The sequence below is a fragment of the Hylaeus volcanicus genome, chromosome 5 (assembly GCF_026283585.1).
Source record: "Hylaeus volcanicus isolate JK05 chromosome 5, UHH_iyHylVolc1.0_haploid, whole genome shotgun sequence".
Lineage (NCBI taxonomy): Eukaryota > Metazoa > Arthropoda > Insecta > Hymenoptera > Colletidae > Hylaeus > Hylaeus volcanicus.
This window is the reverse complement of record NC_071980.1, coordinates 13256775-13276908: the sequence shown is the minus strand read 5'-3', so window position 1 is coordinate 13276908 and position 20134 is coordinate 13256775. Positions and strand designations below refer to the sequence as shown.

Genomic DNA, 20134 nt, shown 5'->3' with positions numbered 1-20134 from the left:
AGAGATCCTATGGGTGATAGTGTAGCGGCGACGAGATTAAATCTACCGCTCGTCGACGAGACGATAATCTTTCTGGCAAAAACAATGTAGAACAGTTATCTTTCCTACGGTTACGCCCGCTCCTGGAAGGACTATTGGGAGGAAGCTGGGATTCATCTTTTTGTCCTGTTGCTATTTGGAGCGAGCAAAATTCTAGTGGACTAGGCGATCGATTCTTTGCTCATGAAAATGGTGGAAAGAAGATTCTCGAGACATCGATTATAATATCTACGTTTTCTTCGTTTTTTAAATAAAAAACGGGTGCCTTATAAAGTATTTGAAAGGGGTTAAGAGATGAAGAACCTACAAGACTTTAAAGCAGATCCTAGCGGACCACGCGAAGACCGATCAAGGATCGAGATCCAATCCAATTGGGTCGAGCTTCGATCGAGTATTGGGCTTCAAAGACAGTCAAAGATCCTGAAAATCGAAGGAGTTCGCGGCTGTCGATCGCGGAGTCAATTTGTCATTCCGAGAAGCGATCCATCGGAGCCACAGGGTACGTGTTTATATATATCCAATTTATTCCGCAGCCAGGTAGCGAGCACCGGATGAGCATGGCTCCAAGCTTTACGTGCCCTGTGTTACGAAGGGCCTTCGGGAGAGCCCAGTCACTTTTCTCCATGCCATGCCATGCCATGTGTTACGGTACCGAAGGACAGGTCTTGCCAAGTGTTTCGGGCGACGCGTTTACGACACGTCTTTCACGCAACCGAGAGAAAAGAAAGTTCGGATCGATAAGGCCCTGCTGCATTCGTCCCGGCGACGACCGTTCGGCCTCTCGGAGATCCAGAGATCGAGCCTTCTGCTTCGTCACGTGGCGATTTCGTACGACACCTCGGGTACACTCACCTTTCGCCCACGTGGCGGATTTTGAGCCTTTCTTCTTGTTTTTTTCCTTGAATCGGCAAGTATAATAAAAATAAATTGCTAGCAATGGAGGCGAGCCGGGATAAAACGTGAGGAATCGCTACACGAAGGTTTTGTCTAATTTTTTGCAAATGATTTTGAAAGAGGTAATTCAACTTGCTTGGTTTAGTGTTAAGAATCATTAAATTTTGCATTTAAAATTTGTTCGATATCTCTTATGATTTCAGAGATATCAACAAAAATGTAAATAACCAGAATTATTTTAAAGGGCTGTTTCCAATCTTGAATTCATTTTTCAGCCAAAATGAAAAAGACCACTGTGACTGGGTTCGCACGAACTTTATTTTTCGGCGTGTATCAATTGCCAAACATTCCTTGTAAGTCGAGCCAAGATTAGCGAGTTGGCAATTGCTCCAAGTTCACGGATCAGTCCGAAGTCCCAGAAGAACCAGAGATCGGATTAATTAACTCGAAAGCCGACGTCGCGATTGCGACGGTCAGAACGAAAGGCGACCCCGTCCCGTTCGGGCGCAATTTTCTCATTAGAAGTGACCCGTGTCGGTTTTCCAGCGGTCTTCTCCGACCGGTAGCCGACTGCGATCGACGTAGCCGTTGAAGGAAGCACGAAAGAAACAGACTTCTCGCGGGTGCGCGTCAATGTCGCCGAAGACAATGGACATTTGCATAAAACATTCCGGCCACCAACTGTCATCAGCGTCCTATCATGTGGCAGAGGGTGGGAAGGGGATCGGGTAACAATGACGTGGACTCGGTTGTTATGACAATGTCGCAGAAAACCTGCATTATTCAATGCCCTCTTGCGCCGATCGGGTAAACAAACGTCGACGTCTCTGGCTTCGAGTACAGAGAACATCGATGAGAGAAAATTGCTTTCCAGCAATTGAGGAGATACACGTAGCTGTCCTAGCCAACATTTAACAAGGATTTTTTGAAATTTTCATTTCTAATTTCCATTCTAGAGGCAATAGTGCGCGCTTTTATGCTCGCATCGAGACAAATGCAACCAGACCACGTTCCTGGACGACGATTTCCATCGATTTCTCACGAAAATTGGAGTACAGCGCTGAAAGTTCTTCCAACAAGCTAACAGGTCGGCGTTAAATGCCGGAGCAGTCGATAATCCAACATGTTAACGGCTCGCCAACCTTCGGAAGACTCGAACGCGATAATTTTGAGTTGCAAGTTTTCCATGAGAAGGGAAACTGGACTTCGCGTCACTCAGAAGACGAGGACGGTTGGTTTCCCGCGATCAATTTTCTCCGTGAGAAAAACAGTGCGTAGACGATGACGACACGGTTTGCACGCTCGCGAAGGTTGAACGACTCGCAACAGTACAAACTACTAATTACATACACGTGTCGTTGTATACACTCCGCCATTTGCCACGTTTTCAGGGTTGATAGTCAAACATCCTTGTATTTACAAAATTCGTAACTTTATATAGGGGACATCATCGTTCTCGATGCCGCTACAAACACTCCGATGAGACAATGATCTAGCGTCGATCGATCGGTTACTCGAATCGCGATCGTTTAGATAATTGAAATAATTTAATCGCGCGATGTGGAGTACGTGCTGAACCTGTATTTTCCGTGGCTGACTCAACTGAAATTTAATTTGCTCCAATCTCAGTTTATTAGAACACAATTTATTCAAATATAAACATACCTACACCGATTACTTGCATGTCATGTATCTATAAACCGTCTGCATTAGTCACGATCGTTGTTGATTCAATGACTACGTAACCGACATTAACGAGATAAATTCATGGACTCCTAAAAGGATATACCAACACGTGTTATGTAAATAATCGATGCATTTCTATGTACAGACTGATCTTAGAATGGCTGACAACTTTGATCTCTTTTCTAAACGAATACATCACGATCCGGAAATATCCAAACTTGTACTCTCTCTTCCTTTAACTCAAGCACACTATCTCGCACTATATTGACCAACGCGCGTAATATATTTGGATATTAAAGCAACGTAAAACAGTGAAACGTTGGTAAATTATTTATTAAGTCGACCAAAAAGTACGTTCGTTTTACTAACTTCAGTTCGATTGTCTATTGTTTAATCTCTGGTGGGACAAAGTTTAAGTGGATTTGTTTTTGCTTGTATAGAATGCACAAAAATCAAAGCAATATTTGCTTCAAGACAATTTTGTGTAAATTTAATACTGTATGTTTCTTACTTCTATTGTGGCCCGATATACATATGTGTCAATATTTCTAAAGAGGTTAAAGTCACTTGACAGTGAAAACTTAACCCTTTGCACTCGAGAGGTGACTCTCAGTCGCTAGGTTTTCTTTAGGTTTAATTTCTTTGGAACTCGAAGTGCCAATAAAATGATTATCGTTGAGACAAAGATGACCTAATTCTCAAATCTCAAATTAGAGATCTCATTTTCGAAGTCAACATAATCTTAGCATTCGTGGCAATAGAATGCTAAGAAAGCATTTCGAGTTGCTGGTAGATACCAGAAAAAAAGACCTCGAGTGCAAAGGGTTAATACTATTCTTGAACTACGAAAATGTTGAGATTGATTTTTCCGATTTCTACAAAATTTGTTAAATGGGAAGAGCTTCGATTCTAAAAGGGCTATCAAACATCACTTTAATTCTCGAAGTTGCTCGAAAGACGGAGAAAAATCATAGAACAAAGTGGAACCAACTTTTGGGCCAACCAACTATAATACTTCGAGCCTGAGCAAAGAAGGATAAAACCATTGAAGATTAATTTACAAATTAAAGCCTCACTGTTACTTTCTAGCCATCGAAGACAAGCAAAACCCAAGAGAGTTGCTGGAGATCCTGAGAATGATTCACGGGTCGCGCGCGTCGGAAAAGTGCGCGGAATCAGTGGAAAAATTCGTCTACTGGCGAGCGTGTAAGAGCGAATAGATACGTGAGCGAACACGACGATGCCACTCGCGAGCAAGCGTGCGTGCGTGCGTGCGTGCGTGCGTGCACGGGCACGTATACACGCGTTGGTAAAGGAGAATGGAAGGCGGGGGCGTTCAGTGGGGGGGCCTTAATGAGGATGCTGCTGATTATCCAATTCGTAAATTCTCGCTACATTTTGATCGTGCTCGCCGAGCCGCGAGTAACAAGAATTACTCATGCTCCGCTCCATGCCACCCGATTCCCTCTCTCTCACTTCGTTTCTCCGATTTTTCCTGATTTCCACGGGATCCTTTCGATCTCTGGCGTTTTCGTTATTGTCGAACGCGAAAACGCGACCACCATCCGCTTTAACGAGAAGCGTTTCTATTCATCGCGATCGCATTCAACGCTGGATGCCCTGAATCGCTCGAGCAACAAGTCGAGGTTGCTGTTGGCACTCGTTACTAAATAGTTATCGGATTTCTCTCTGCCACTTGCTGAAATGGCGCGTTGAGAAACTACACCGATCGTAAAATCGAGACGCGATGGTCCGATCGGGCTCTAAACTATGTCCAGAATGGAGACAATGAATACGAAGCTTGGTAATCTAGCCTTTGCGTCTCTGCGTCGTGTTCGGTATATACTAGAATGAGTAATCGCAGGATGATAAAACGAGTGTCATTTTTGTCGGTTAGTGTGAGCACGAGTTCCAAACAAAAGTATGAAAACGTATGATCTAGAGGAAAAGAATTTATAATTTTTATCCTAAAAGTTATAATTAACTGTGTATGCATTTGAAATAAAAATATGATAAACTACCACTTAAAAGAATATATATTCTTTTTATTCGTGCTAAGTAACTGAATCATGGCGTCGAATATTTTATTTTATCCACGTCAATGAGAATAATCGACTCGATTGCTATTTTAGTGCTCTCCCACCGTCCAGCGAGACGCCAACCAAAATATATCAATCGATATTTTCGTCTGCTCCTTACAGGAACAAGAACGTGTGCAAAGTGCATATTAACAGCCATTGTGCCAACTGCATTGACGCAATTGCACCGTCGAAGTGTGCTTGTCCATTGTCAAGGACGACGCGAGTTCCTTTTTTCGCATATGTAAACCAGAAACAATATTGATCGATCAAAATACCAGAAACATCCTAAAGGAAGCTATATTAAGCTACATAGGCTACATTGGCAATAGAATTTTTCAAGTAGGCCTACAATATTCCAAAGACTCCATTCGTGTACCTCTTATACCTAAATGTGCCTCCATATTTAATTACATTTCTTACTACACTTCCAAAACAATGTTTCCCATTGAATAACAAGCATAATCAATGAAGATCAATAAAAGTAATTTAACCCTAAACGTACAAGCACTTTACGTATATCTATTCTCGCCATGAAGGGTTATTTGACACCTTGTGAAATAAACGTTGATTTTTGGAAAGAAATTCTTAACTTGTTATAGGAAATGTAATATTAAAAAAGGATCTGATCTTTACTCTCTAACTTTCAATTTAGGACTGTATTTCTATGTGAGAGATCATTCGACACCGCTTGGTACATTTAGTGTTAATTCCAAGCGAATTCAAACGCCTATAACAGCAACAATTTCATCTTCGAACCCTTCCAAAAGGTTTAGAGGTCACCAAGCCAGACAGCGCGTGGAATTTGTTTAATTCTAACGAAGAAGAACGGATAACGCAATCGTCCACGATTTCCTACAAAAACTAGCAACGTTCTAATGACGCTAGTTAAGAGCAACAACGCCTCGAGCACGCACCAGAGGTCCAATTAAACGCAACGTCGTTTCGCGTGTCCACGTTGCAGCATCGCGAGCGTCAACTGCGAAATCGGATAGCACGTGGACGTCGCGCTTTGCGTAGGTTACCTTCGAAACGATTCGTATTAGACCGTAGCCCGCGTTCCTTGTCGCGATAGGTCACCCCCTGTGTAAACACTCTAACCCACCGCGCGTCCAATTTGTTTCCTCGAGGCGAGTCTCGAGTTTCGTGCGGATTGTATGCAAATCGACCCGTGAAACTTTTTTTAGGCGAACCCTACACGCTCTGCGCCAAGTAACCTCCTGGAATTCCCAATTGTCAATTTGTCATCGAACATTTCTTTGGAATTATCGTTGCTCCTTGACTGAAAGTAAACAAGTGGGATACTTGATAAAAATTTGATAGAAATATTGAGAGACTACTTTCGAGTTGAAGAGGAAATAATAAGGAGTTCGATCCCTTTTAAGGCTAAGAATACGAATCCTCGCCTGATCTATTCCAATTTTAGTACGATCAATCCAGACTACAATTTTGAATACCGAAGAAGATCTAAAGTCCCGAGACTCGTGTTATTTAATAACTAAATATTTAATTAGTATCTTTAACCCACGAGAGTATCCGTCTCTATTTTTTCTCAAGGAGCTACAATGTATCGATCTGGCTCGATCATAGCTCCAAAACAACGGTGGTCTTCTCGTCTCTGAGGCAGTTTTAAAATTAAAAACAGCAAAACACGCAACGTCGCGCGCGAGCCGGGGTCTGCGCGATCTAATCGGACAAGTTATACACGAGTTAGTGCTTATGCAGCCAGCGCTCATATTATGCAAGCGTCACTCGATGTAAGTGCACCGTTTAGTGTCGCAATCTCTCGACGGTTAACAGGACGCTACATCGACGATATCTGGGGGGAGGGTGGGGATCGATCGTGTTTCAAAAAGCTGATTTCAGATTTCCTTCCAACGCCAATCCCTTTTGGTGATAAACAACATTCCACGACGGTTTTACGTCGAATCGAACCCGTTGACGCGCGTGGAAACTTTTCGTAAAATATCCGGAAACTAACGGCAGCGGATATCAACGATCAGGACAACGATTAATCAATGTTTGCTATAGTTATTCTCACAGGATATTATTTGTAGTGTCTGGCAATTTAATAAAGTTAAAAAAATTTGGAAGAAGCTTTTCATCGCTAAGAGTGACGATTGAATAGTCTCGGACAAGCTGATATTAAACAGATAATTACTTCTTTTTATATATTAATTTCACCAACCATTTTTAATACTACTGAATTTAGTAAACAATTTCTCCTTCATCGGCGCTATTTTACTCAAAACATAAACGAAGAGACCTACAGGTTTTCGAAAATATCATGACTATACACGCGCTGAACAGCACGTGAAAAACTAGTATTTGACGTGTAAAAGAGTCGTGAAATAGAAAAACTGAGAAGATAACAGAGATTACGATTACGTCGCATCGCAGCCCGAAAAGCTGTTACGTGTTCGTGTGACGTAACCAGCGCGCGTTAACAAGTAAAAACGCTCGACGAATACGGCTGCGAGACTGCGGGAAATTTAGTGTCCCCCGGCGGTAGTGAAACGCGCGGTAAATTAACGCGATCAACACAGTGAGGTCCTCGAAACCGAGCGCATCACCCTCCTCCCGAACAATAGGTATCTCGTAGCGCGTTAAAACTACAATGGTCGCGTACGCGGCTAATTGAAACATTTGCCTCGACGATTACTAGACCAGCCGGGTAAACACACGCGTGAGCGTGCAATTTTCTCACGCCAACACTCGATACGCAACCGAGTGACGAATCGGCGTCGTCGCATACTCGCACATTCGCATATGCTTCACGAGTGTGTGAGAGCATTTCTTAATGTTATGGCTTCGATGATATTCACCGTGCGTAGATACTATCTAAGAGAAAGAGGCTTTTCGAGCGTTCGGAACTGGAAATCACAGCTCTCCGTTTGGAAAATATATTAGTGGGACCGAGAAGTAATCAAAATTTTAACAACATTTATTCATTAAAGAAGTCTTAAATACTAATGAACAAAATAATTTCCATCATTTTCTAACACTTTTTCCCAGTAAAGGGTATTGTTCGATTCCCTTTTAAAAAAAATTCTTCGATTTTTCATTGAAAAACTTTTCCAAGTTGAAGACATTTTGATTACTTTTAGTTCCCTTAATAACATAACCGTAGATTCGATCTAAAATAAGCGCAATGCAATACATAAAAGCATGATTATTTGTACTATTTGGTTCTAATATCTCATAGAGTAGAACTCCATTTATTTCTGGACTCCATGTTTGTTTCTTTATTTTATAAGACTACGTAATCTCTTTTATATCGATTATTGTACCTATTGGTCCAGTCTTGCTTGTTACAAATTACCAATCTCGAACGTATGTGCTTCTTTACATGTCTGCTGGGGCCCCTCTATAGCTCGGGTACCTCGGGATCGCTACGCTTGTACTGTAGCTATAATCAAACATAGCCCCTGAGGAAGACTGGTCTCATTATCTGAACTACTTCCAAGCGTCAGGTGGTCCTATTACATAAACCTACCCGGTTATATAAACTATTTACTCCCCAATCAGGTCCATATAAATATTCGCATAAATGTATACGTACCTTAAACATATCAATGTCAAAAGCACGCCTATTTCGCGTAAACTGCGTGTTACCTTTTGCTAGTTTCATCTCGCGCGATGCAGATAAAAATCGAATCAGTCGAAAGAAACGTCGGTTCTCATACTTAGGCGGAAAAATAGCATCGCGGTGAAATTCATCGCACCTATCGAAGGGCAACAAGCAAGAACCCTATCGACATATCACGAAATTACGACGGTGTGTCCGGCGGTGATTTCCAGTTAACCGTAAGCTTCGGAGCTGCCTCGAGACAAAAGTCGAGTAAAAACTCACCTAGGGAGCTCTCCGGATCGGACAGGTCGGAGAGGGAGGGCACCTTCCGCATCGAGGTGAACCTACCGGGGAGGGCAGGCACCAGGCCCTCTTCCTCGGCGTCGGAGGCCAGTTCTTGTTTCATCAACTTCGCCATAACCGTCAATATGCCGCCGCCGTCGCTAATGCTGCCGCCTCCCAGACAGCTGCCCACGCCTCTAGCATCTCGCTGAAAGAAAAGCCAAACATACTCTTTTAATCTATCTCATTAGTCTATTGCGTCGCACAGCTTTCGGTCAGATTTTTCCATGAAACCCGTGAAAGACGTCGCCACCGAGGGCTGCCATTCTTCTACGACATAGTTTTTGTTCAAGATTACGGTCTATGGGTTCGATAGAAGCTTTATATACCTTGATAACGATACATCCTTCTGCTGGAGCGCATTCTTTTGCGACGTAAAAAGCAGTTTCAGCGTTAAAAATAAAACTAAAATTGAGACAGACCGCCAAGATTCTACTTACGAGTTAATCACCGTAATAGCACCAAGTCGCGAATGAAATTGGCCTACTAAGATTTCGAATGCCGGAGCCGCATATTTCGGTAATGGGTTCTTTAAAGAGATATAAATACGACATTCCTTCGGACAATGCGACACGGTAGCTGCAAGATCGGAGCCCGGTGTGCCGGTGGACGCCGATAAAGATCGGAAGGATCGAGGCGGAAAGAGAAGGTCGCGATCGTGCGAAGCTAGATCAAAGAGTCGCGAGGAGACGCGGCTTCTCGATGGTGGCATGAATGGACGGTGAACCTGTTGAAGTTGACGTGATGGAAGGGAGGAAGGGTGGAAAAAGAGCAGCGGAAAAGGAGACGGAGAATATGACCGCGAGGGCGACAAAAGGGGCAGACGGACGCGCAGAGAAGAGCCGAACCCTGAAGCTGGAGCCTAGCGAACTGAAGACGAAGACGGATTGTCCAGGGTTAACGGAGAGAAAAAGAGAGGAGAAAAGCCGCGATGAGGGAGGGAGATGACGAGAGGAGAAACACCGATGGACAAAGAAGACGCTGAAGAACCGAAACGAGAAAGACGTAACCGCAAAACGCGATCGAGACGAAATCAAACTCGAAAGGAGAAGGTCCTAGGGCTGAGACGAGGACGACCATGGAAGGCAATGTGATGGATCAAAGTATTAGCACTCGAAACCAATGGTTTTTCAAACTTTCGAGTACGGGTACCGTAAAATGGAGCGAATAGAAACGAACCTATAAAATGTTATTTTGTATCCTTCTTTAGAAAATGTTCAAGAGAGGAAACGTGACAAAGGTTTATTCGAAGCCTAGGGATTTCCTCCATCACTGAATAACATACATGTTACATCGTTTAGAAGGTGATACATACTTTGTCCTGACATTTAACAACACAATATAAGAATAAGATCTATAATGAAAGTATTTCGTTTCAGTACTTTTCCGTGAAAGATAAGGATGCAGTACGCCAAAGGAGTAAATGCGTTTCTATTCAGCCCATTTTACGGTCGATGAAGTAGTAGAATAGTACGGTGAAGTTTGCAGCTACGCCGATGGATGGCAAACTCAAAACTGCGCGCGATAGCGGTGAAAGAAGAAAGTGGGGAGAGCGTAGAAGGACGCGTCGAGACGCGCAACGACAGCTACGACCGCTTGACCTTCGCGCGAGGGACTCAAAGTTGAATGAAACGCTGCACAAGAAAGTGACGCAACGGTACGCAATGCAACGACAGCGCAGCGACGCGATGCAACATTCTAACCTCGCTTCGTACCTACGCTCTCCTCGCTCCTACCCCGCCCCACTCGCCCGGTCCTGTCCTTTTACGTTGCTCTCCTCTCTTTCTTGCTCCACTCTTTCCCCTTTAATTCACTCTACCCCGCCCTCGGCCCGCCAGCGATCCAGTCTACCAGTCACCCTTCCTCCGTCAACCTAACCCAGCAGCACTCGTGGATCATAGGCGAGCTACTCGCTAGCATCGTCGAGACTCAAAGCGTACGCGTAGGCGTATGAACTTGACGATACAACGATAACGTGTATTTTTGGTTTTCATCCTCTTCAACAACACCGACGCACACGTGCATGCCTTCAACGATTTTCTTCTGCCTCTACGTTTCCTTTATGCACTCTTTCTCCTAAAAGAAGCAATACAATTGAGTATTCAAAACAAAATCACAACGTTTCAAACTTATCTTTAACTTGTAATCTTTTTTTCAGCGGGCGGTTCCTATGCGAAATCTGACATGGGCTGATTACATTCAGATTATCACTTCTCTGAATGTCAAGTTATTTTCATTCATTCACAGTCGTTATCTCTAATGTATAGTATCGTATTTCCCTCTGGTCTGAAAGTTCATGGGTTCTTTTCTCTTTGGTCTCTCTAATGCTGGCGCTTAGTAAAAAGGCGCTTAGTAGAACCGTTCTTGTGACTTCTTTTTGTGACATCAAAATTGTATTCGATATCCTTTAAGGTGACAGTTTTTGCATGTACAGCATAGATGAGCTTGACAGTAAGAGGATCAAGATATTTGAAAGCATTTGTTATCTTTCTCTGGATAGCGTATCTTCTTAATACAAAAATATATTGTTTAAAATAGAATCTTCCGTACAACATGTCGCGCGTAACGCGACGATACTGTGCAGTTCTTACTCAATTTGTTTACACAGACATAAAGTAAACAATCATTGCTGCCACGCCTAGTACACAAACGTCTTTCACAAGAATAGCTACGTCACAAGATGCGTAATAGAGCAAGTGTTAAATACGTAACACGAAAGTGATCGCTAAAAATATAAATATATTATTCATGGCTAAATTCCCCCGTAATAAAATACATTACGGAGAGATTAATAGACGCCGTGAATCAACGTCAGATTAAATTTTACAATAAGTATCCTACAGTCTCATTTTAAATTCGATGTCGTAGCTCCCGAATGGAACGTGACTTTGTCGCGAGAACATGTTTCCACGTTCCCTCTTCTACACGTGGTAATTTTCTACCGTATACTAAAAATCTGTGACACGAAAAGTGCCGAGCCGAGTTAGACCTGTGACGAGTGTAGAACGCGAAACAATGTTTGCAAAAATCTGTAAACGTCTGAGTCGCGAGGAGGCTGAAAAAAGTGCCAAAACTTGGAAGATTTTGGAGCACAACAGGGTGCAACGATCAGCCGTGAACAGCTAGTTTCGAGAACTATCGGCATTTATAAATAGCGAGGACGAGTAGCGTGGGGGTCGTTGAATCAACGAGATCGTCGACTTTGTCATCAGGTAGCGATGTCACGAACACGCTATCCTTATATTTATCTGTATCGCTGATAGACGTACTCCGCAATCGAACAGCCGCGCGTTATGTCTACTTTAGTATAAAATATCGGTGCATTTGCACGTGGTATTTGCAAGAGCCCTTTGAGCGTTGCAGACTTTTCTAAGTTGTGAACGACAACCTGAGATAATTAAGATTTTCCAACGATGACGCGGACGAGAGCGTGCAACGGCGAAAAGAAAGACGATGATTCCGCGTTAATGGGAGGGCTCTCTGTCTTCCACGATAATTATTTTCCCCTACGTATTGGCGGTGTACGCATGCAACACGTGTATGCAGATAAGCTTGGCGGATCGTAATTCTTGTCACGCGTTCGCTTGTCGTCTTTCTCCCTGTCCGTCTATCTGTTTACCTATCTCTTCCTCTTTCATCATCGGCATTCGAACGATACCACGCCGTGGCGATTCGTTCCACAACGTTTGACTACGTGATCGAACGTTCCTGGCCACTTGTTCCGAACGAAACTACCTCGCGAGCTATGCCACCGAACCCCAATGGGTTTGGATGAATTTTTCTGCATTTTCGCCTGGTAAAATATCCAACAATGTCTTACATCTATATGAATATTTTTTCATTTGTTTCTAATCTCAGATCTGAGAACTAAATTTTTAGGTGAAGATTTAGCCGAATTTAGAGACTGTATGCAACAATGCCGAGTTACAAATAGAACTCGTAACGAAACGAAATTCGCCCACGTTCCACCAAGACCGAATTCAGTCACGGGCGATCATCAATGGGTATGTATCATGCTCGACGCTCGTGCCTAGATGAATTAATCGTCGTACGAATTGCGAATGATGCAATTCGTAATGATTTCTCGGAAACAACGCTGCTCGACCGTCGCGTTCCTCGCTCACCTTCCTCGTCGAAGAAGCTCGAAATAACTCGCCCTCTGTGTTCCTATAGTTAGAGGATAAAACGTATATTGACGTATTTATTAAAGTAAGCCTTCTTAAAGTAGACCGGTTCGAATGTTTATGGCAGCTATGCAAAGTAGAAGCAATCGACCTCTATTTGAATAACTCTATTTGAAAAAGTAAAAGTTGGGCTCTAAAAGAAGGCTTAAATTTTATCAATTTCGTTTAATTAAATTGCATTATCTTTTTATTTTAAATCCCTAAGTGTTAAGGCCCCATACCACAGTGCGCGCGCGGTAAGTGGGTGTATTTTTAATAATTTTTTTCGAGCAAACGATGAATGTTTTTTTTCCATTGATACTTTTATCCAATATATACATAAATAAGATACTACACAAATTTTCTTATCCAAATATGACGAATAGTTTGCGGTGTACGCCGCTACCAAAAGGACACTCTGCCGAAGTTGCTGCTTGGTGGTTGACAGCGATTAAACCATACGGTTCATCTGAAGAAAAAAAAGAATATATATTTATGAACTAGACATATAGGTTTATAGCATCTCGTAGGGAATTTTCGATATCTAAAAAAAAAAAAAAAAAAGAAGAAATGGCGGTCCAGCGAATTTTATTTCCCATTTTCACAATTTTCATTCTTTATGAATAAAAATAAAATAGAAGGGGACCCTTTATAAAGAGATCCCTACGTGGTGCTGTAAATCTAGATGTCTAGTTTATAAATATATATTTTTTTTTTTATCAGATGAACCGTATAGCTTAATCGCTGTCAACCACCAAGCAGCAACTTCATCAGAGTGTAGCGACGTTCACCGCAAACTATTCGTAATATTTGGATAAGAAAATTTGTGTAGTATCTTATTTATGTATATATTGGATAAAAGTATCAATGAAAAAAAAACATTCATCGTTTGCTCGAAAAAAATTATTAAAAATACACTCACTTACCGCGCACACACTGTGGTATGGGGCCTTAATTAAAAGTGCAATTAATATATATATATAGTTTGGTTAATTTTCAATAATTCCCAATAATCATCTAAATTTTTTATGAACTTTACTTTCTACTAGTGTGAATTTAAACAAAACAAATGATGGATGAACGGAGAAAAATTCGTAAAGTAGAGCCTTCTTTCCAAGTGTCCAACTGTATAAACCTCTTAAGCTTCCATCTTTATGCATAAAGTCTGTTTCTACGGATCAGAGGCAGCACGACGACCCGGCTCTTATAAGAAGCCGGCATTATGCTCGTTGAGAAACGAACTCGGTCGTTCTCTGAATGAATGAGTAAGAGAGGCCCCGGTGGAAGGGGTAAAGCGAGAATCGTCGAAAGAGACGAGCGAGAGAGGCGACGCTACTGGCTGCCATTGAAAACGGAAAAAGACGGATTGTCGAAAACGCCCTTGAAAGGAAGAATCGAAGAGAAGCTATTAGCACGTTTTCTCATGCCGGCCACAATTCGTTGCTATTTTTACCCCCGTTTGTTCCTGCTTTCTTCTTATTCTTTTGCCTACCTTTGATTACATATTCCGTGGCTCCAGAAACGTTCCAGCACGAGAACTCTATTCGCGAGTGGCCAACGATCCGTCGATTGCCAATATTCAGATTTCCGGCGAAAGGCCAATTTCGACACCTTCCAAAACTCCAGACGTATCTATCAAGCATGGACCGAAATTGAGCCAAATTCTATAGAATAATTTCTTCTTGTTCGAACCTTCTAAATTCTGGAGATGACTCAAAGCCAACAACCGAATCGTGCTAATACATACCGTTCCCTTTGAGACTTCTAAATACTGCTCGCTAATATTTTATAATAAAAGCCTGCAAGCGACGCCATTGATAATTTTATTTCGAATTCAATTCTCGTGGCATAAATGTCCTACCCCTGGCCTAGATTTCTTACCTTTGAATCTCAAAGCTAAACTGTGACAACGTTAACGTTGGCAGGGTTAACTACAGTTGAAATAGTCGAGGACTACCGAGAAAATCGGTGCAAATATCGCCAAGATATTTCCGTCGAGTCGGTGTTCGGGATTGAAAGCCGCGGTGGCGAGCCACCCGAAATAAGTGATTGCTGGAGGGAATCCTGAACGAGTTTAACGAGAGCAATACAGGCAGGATTGTTTCGAGTAGCGGCGGCAAAAATAGATTTTCAACCGCGTTCCTGGTAATGGTCCTTTCAGACATGTAAATCTATTCGAGCCACGCAGCAGCCGCGGAGGAGCACGAACCTCCGGGAATATTTTTTCCAGATCGAACACCTCGCCAAAGTCTTCCCTTTCGAGTCAACCCAGTACAAGTCCAACGCGACGATTTCTCCGTTCGATCATTAAAGGGAGAGCCTGGTGAATTCAGATCAATTTTGCTTTCCATGATCCCACGTTTCTAAAATGAAATTTCCTAAATGTATAATAAACTCACAAGGTAGAAACGAAATTTCTACAAGACGAATTCACAAAAAATCAGGTCAAGATTGGCATAATAAACTCACTTAAAATCATGGGCACCATAAATTTTTGTTGATATCGTGTCTTAAATGATTAAAAATAACTAAACCGTTACTCCAAAAAGAAATATCTTGTTGGACTATATTCGAAGTGTTGTAAGAGCGCTAATTTTAATTTCAGATGGTGTTTATAACAAAAAACGATACGATAATGTGCCCGTTATTTTCAGTCCGAATTACCAGACACTAACCTACTTAAGACCAGACAATAATGGTGACACTTCATACCGTGAACCGTTTCAGAGTAATCGCGTCAAATGTTCCAAGTTTCTTAATGATATTGACAAACGTCAACCGCAGCGTGTCAGATCCCGACGTTCTGCATCTATATTTAACGAATCAGACCGCCGATAGACTGGAATGCAATCACAAATAATAACAATGGACTATTAATCTCAATGGCAAATAATCAGAGAAGTTGTTAGAGAAAGTTTGTTATTGTAAAGGGTTTCCATATTGCGGGTTTGCTCGTACTTCTTTCAGCATTACGAAGTATAAACATTTTGCGTTTACCCGACCCATGCGAGTTTCAATCTAAGATTATCTCCTGATTTTACCAACGTCGTTTACTTTCTTGTACACGCGAGCAGGCGATAGAGATAACACCGTGAGATTTTCAATTCGATAAGTTTAAAGGTCAGAGAAGAAACAGCATACAATTTTCTTTAATAAAGATTTGATTTGTACGTTAAGAAAATGTTTGGTAGTTGTTGAGTAGAAATAGAAAGCCTCGAACACAGAAGTGTTTTCTATATCTAAAAATAATAATAAAACAGATTAGTTTACAATTACGTATTCTGTTTTATAAAAGCTTCCCAATAATATCTCGCGAAAGCTGATGAACTCCATATTGGTTATTGGAAAGAGGCACCTATCGGGACACACTGTCTATGAAACGCAGATCTAATGTCTAATACCATGAATGAACTTTACGTATCAATATTTTCTTAGACTGAATGTCGCCTGGTACATGGCGCACGTACACAAAGAAAGTGCACTGATTAGATAAGTCCTCCCGAGGCGGTCTCGACTGCAGCAACTTTCATTCTCGTGGTACCCTCAATGAGTCGATTAAGCATGTTACATTTATCGATTTCAGCGTGCTTTTTGTAACTGTTTCAACGATACGGTCACGAAATGACGCACAAAGGAAGTTTCTACCTTTCTTCGCTATAAGCTCGTTCTTTTGTTTAACTATTACAAAACATAATACTCGTTTCGTATTCTCCTAAGTCTCCTAATTAATTTCATACAACTAAACAATTTACATTACCGAATATAAATCATCATAACGAAATTAGGCGGAAGCTCATAATTGAATAATAACGAAGAATAAATATTTAAACAATCTGCAGATGTGTCGGGGGTTGATCGAAACTCGATAAATCCTCTCGGGGTTAATGGACCGGACGACGTTGAACAATGAACGAATGTCAAAAGTTCGTTAACTTTGCTGGAACGTCTCCTGGATACTGAAATATTCAGACACCTACTCTAATATTTACCAATCTGATATATCTGCATAAATACCACCGACCGATTCTGCGACACTTTGCACTCGATTTGAATTCATCCGATCATGGACGAAAATGGGGTGGAATAGCCTCGCGAGAAATTCAACGAACTGGCTTGGTACACGAGACGAAGCGTCAATGGAAAAACGTCTATGAATAAGTAACGCCGCAGCTATTCATCGTCCGGCTATCTATTTATACGACGATCGCATTTGTCTCCAATGAATGACACAAGATGCGCACGATTAAGTACTTTTTCCGCTAGATTGGCTCCTAGTGGCTGATATAAATATCCACGGTGGATTTTTTATCCTTGTAGTAAAATAGTTAAAGGTTAGCTCCGCGAACTCTGTACATTTATAACCTTAGGTATCGTTGTTCTTTGGGAACGATGGTACCGAGCAAACAATGCTAATTTGGACGAGATATATACGTGAAATTATTTTAGAAACTGGGTTTCCAGTCATCTATGCATAGACACTTGTATCTCCCATTTAACTCTCAATCCTAAGAGTTCTGCAATCTCTACGTATCTTTAAAATCTATACTATTCACAGCTTGTCTTGGATTTTTTGTTAATTGCGCTATTCTCGTTATTTATGACTAATCTGAATTGAGATAGGTAAACCATGCAATTCCCTAATTCGAAACGATTGAAAACTCTTGACTCGGGAGACAGCTCGAGAGATCGAATCACGCTGGAAAACCTGCGGGAGGGCCTGAAGCGATGCGCGCGGGAAGGAGGGATATCGTTTTTCGGCAAGTTCTGCGAAGGACTTCCGGTAGAGAAACGACCGGACAAGTGGCCAGTTCCTGCTCCCAGCAAACAACAGCTGTCCTGCTTTCCTCTTATTAATATTCATCGACAGATGGCCCAGAGAAAAAGAGACTGTTCCCGGTAAAATTCGGCGACACGAAGATTATGCGATGCTGGAGGTGCATGAATGTATGCGCACAGGAAGTGTACATCGAGGATCTTATAATACAGTTATTAACGTTTAAAGTTGAGCTACTGAGAATACTTGAGAACAAAAGAATCGAAAACATTCCGTAGACAAAACAAAATGCTCGATTCGATGAAGACTAATTTAAACAGATCGTCTTTAAATAGACATGTCGAGAGTGAATCGAGACACGCTAGTGCTCTGAAAAACAAAACTACTACGATCGACCTGTCGACTATTGTTAGGGGAAAATAAGCGTAATAGTAATCAGTATGCGGCAGGAAGCTAGGAAAGGAAACGGATGCACCACGCCCAAATCGTTTAATTCTGATTCCACGGCAAACGAACGCTACGATTTCAATTCCTAATTGTTCCAGACATGCCTGTGCAATCGATCAAATTTCGAATTCGCTCCGGCTGCTTCCTCTTTCCTATCGCTGTGCTTCGCAACCGCTGAACAATCTTTGCAGTACTATCTACGAAACGAAGCTGCAATTATTGAATTTTCGCGGAACAATAATTATTAACGTTCCGTGGCGTCGATCTCCCTTGGTGTCGTGGATGTTCGATATCCGGAGAGAGGCCGTCGTTTGCGACTCACGTGCGTGAAACGATACCCGTTTAGATTATTCTCCGTCAACCCTCGCGTTAATGAAAAGAAGCAAAGGCGTGAGAGGAAGAGGCCGACGCTGATGCACCGGGTGCGAGAGAACGCGTGACGTAGGTGAGGCAACGGTGCATGGGACTAGAATGAGCGGCGCATGAAGAAGGTCTGGGCTCTGCACGACGCAAGAAGGGGATGCTATTTCTGGCGGCTTAGATTTCTCCTTTCTCCTCCCCCTGGAACGGCTGGCCGTGCGTTTCTTCCCTACATCCCGTTTCTTCGGTGTCCCTTTCGCTTTCGAAGGATATTGCGCTCTTCCCTTTTAATAGAGTGCCAGCCTCGTCTAATGACGTCTTCTCTCGCGCATCGCTAGCGATCCGTTTGTATCCGATTACATTTACTGATATTGATCAAAGTCTACTACAAAACGAATGCTTTGACGCAAGGTACTTAGAACCACGTAGGTCACCTTTTCCCGTTTCACGATAGGCGAGAATGATAGGTATACTCTTCTTACGCAGAATTCTGTATTCCATTCGTTAAAAAATTACTTCTGCTATCAAAGCATCGAATACTCTAACGAATCATTAAATCCCTATACATTCCTGTGCAACATAAGTTGAGCTACTGAAAACACTTGGAAACCTGCTTGAAACCTGCCTTTTAATTAATCCGAGTGATCGTGCCGAAAGAGAACGATACGTCAAATAGAATAATTTACTATAAGCTATCGTTCGTGTTCCTACTCGTTGTCTAGCTTTACACTAATATTTTCTTCTCGGAGAGGAGACCGAAAGAAGAACCGAGATCGCGATAAATGCGTTAGATGATGACCAGGCGAGGTCAGAGAGGAGCCGAGGGGACACGATGAACGAGCGCGCTGGCTCTACGTTCATTCATGAAACGAAGGCAGAGAGTAGCGAGGAGGAACGAATTGTTACTGGCACTCGTACAATCCCAGCCGCTGCCAACGCGGCTGCCAACGTCAACTATCGCCGCGAAAATAGAGTACGATTGGCCTATTTCGACCGGCTCCACTTGCTAACGAATCGTGCGCCGCTCGTGCACGCCTGATGCTCGCCAACCGCGCGTCAGGGTTAATTAACGATTTCCAAAACGACCACGCTAACGACTGACCTGTTTCGACCATCCTTCTGTAAGTTAAATAGATACGAATTCATCATTCGCCATCGTTTCCAACGATTGTTCGGAATAACGTTCCCCGTCGCCAAGTTGCGACTGGTCCAAGTATCCACAAAGTAACGCTTCAAATATCGCAATATAAATAGCCTCATAAATTACATTTGTTCCCAACATCAGTTACTACCGAGTTGCATTCCAATGTTAGGAACTGTTTAGGTAATACGCAACGTAACATGAGACTTTTGAGTACGAGACAGACAAAAGTTGATCTAATTTATTTCAAGTGAATACTAGGTTAAATCACGTGCTCCCATCCTGTTTATACCGTCGAAGGTAACCTTCGTCCTCCCTCTCCTTACATATCATATTCGACAGCTGTTTGGAAATCGAACGCCTCTTCGTATCAAACAAAACACACCAATGCCCAATTCTCAGTACCTTGCCAGTTCTAGATTCTACGATCTTTCGCAACTCTGCGCCTGCTTTCGTTTCTCCGCGCGACGGAAACAGATGAAAAACGACAAAAGAACGGACTGTGACAATGAACAATTACACAACAATGGCGTCGTCGACGCGAGGTGGCGTTGTCAAAGAGTGCCCCGAAAATAACAACGCGCCAAGCTAGGAAAGTTTTCGGCCGAGATCGAACCACTCGTGTTTCGAAATTGCCCG

At 42.4% G+C, this 20134-nt stretch overlaps 1 protein-coding gene across 4 annotated transcripts in view; it reads right to left on the bottom strand.

Annotated features, from left to right (window-relative positions):
• Positions 1-20134, bottom strand: part of LOC128877584 (ETS-like protein pointed) — a 177945-nt gene that overhangs the window by 149550 nt on the left and 8261 nt on the right. For 3 of the 4 annotated variants that reach the window (XM_054124999.1, XM_054125003.1, XM_054125000.1), the window contains exon 3: positions 8551-8758. In XM_054124999.1, the coding sequence (XP_053980974.1) occupies positions 8551-8758 (208 nt within the window). Of the gene's footprint in view, positions 1-8550; positions 8759-10325; positions 10477-20134 lie in introns of those variants that run through there. The other variant, XM_054125001.1, reaches the window with a different exon arrangement.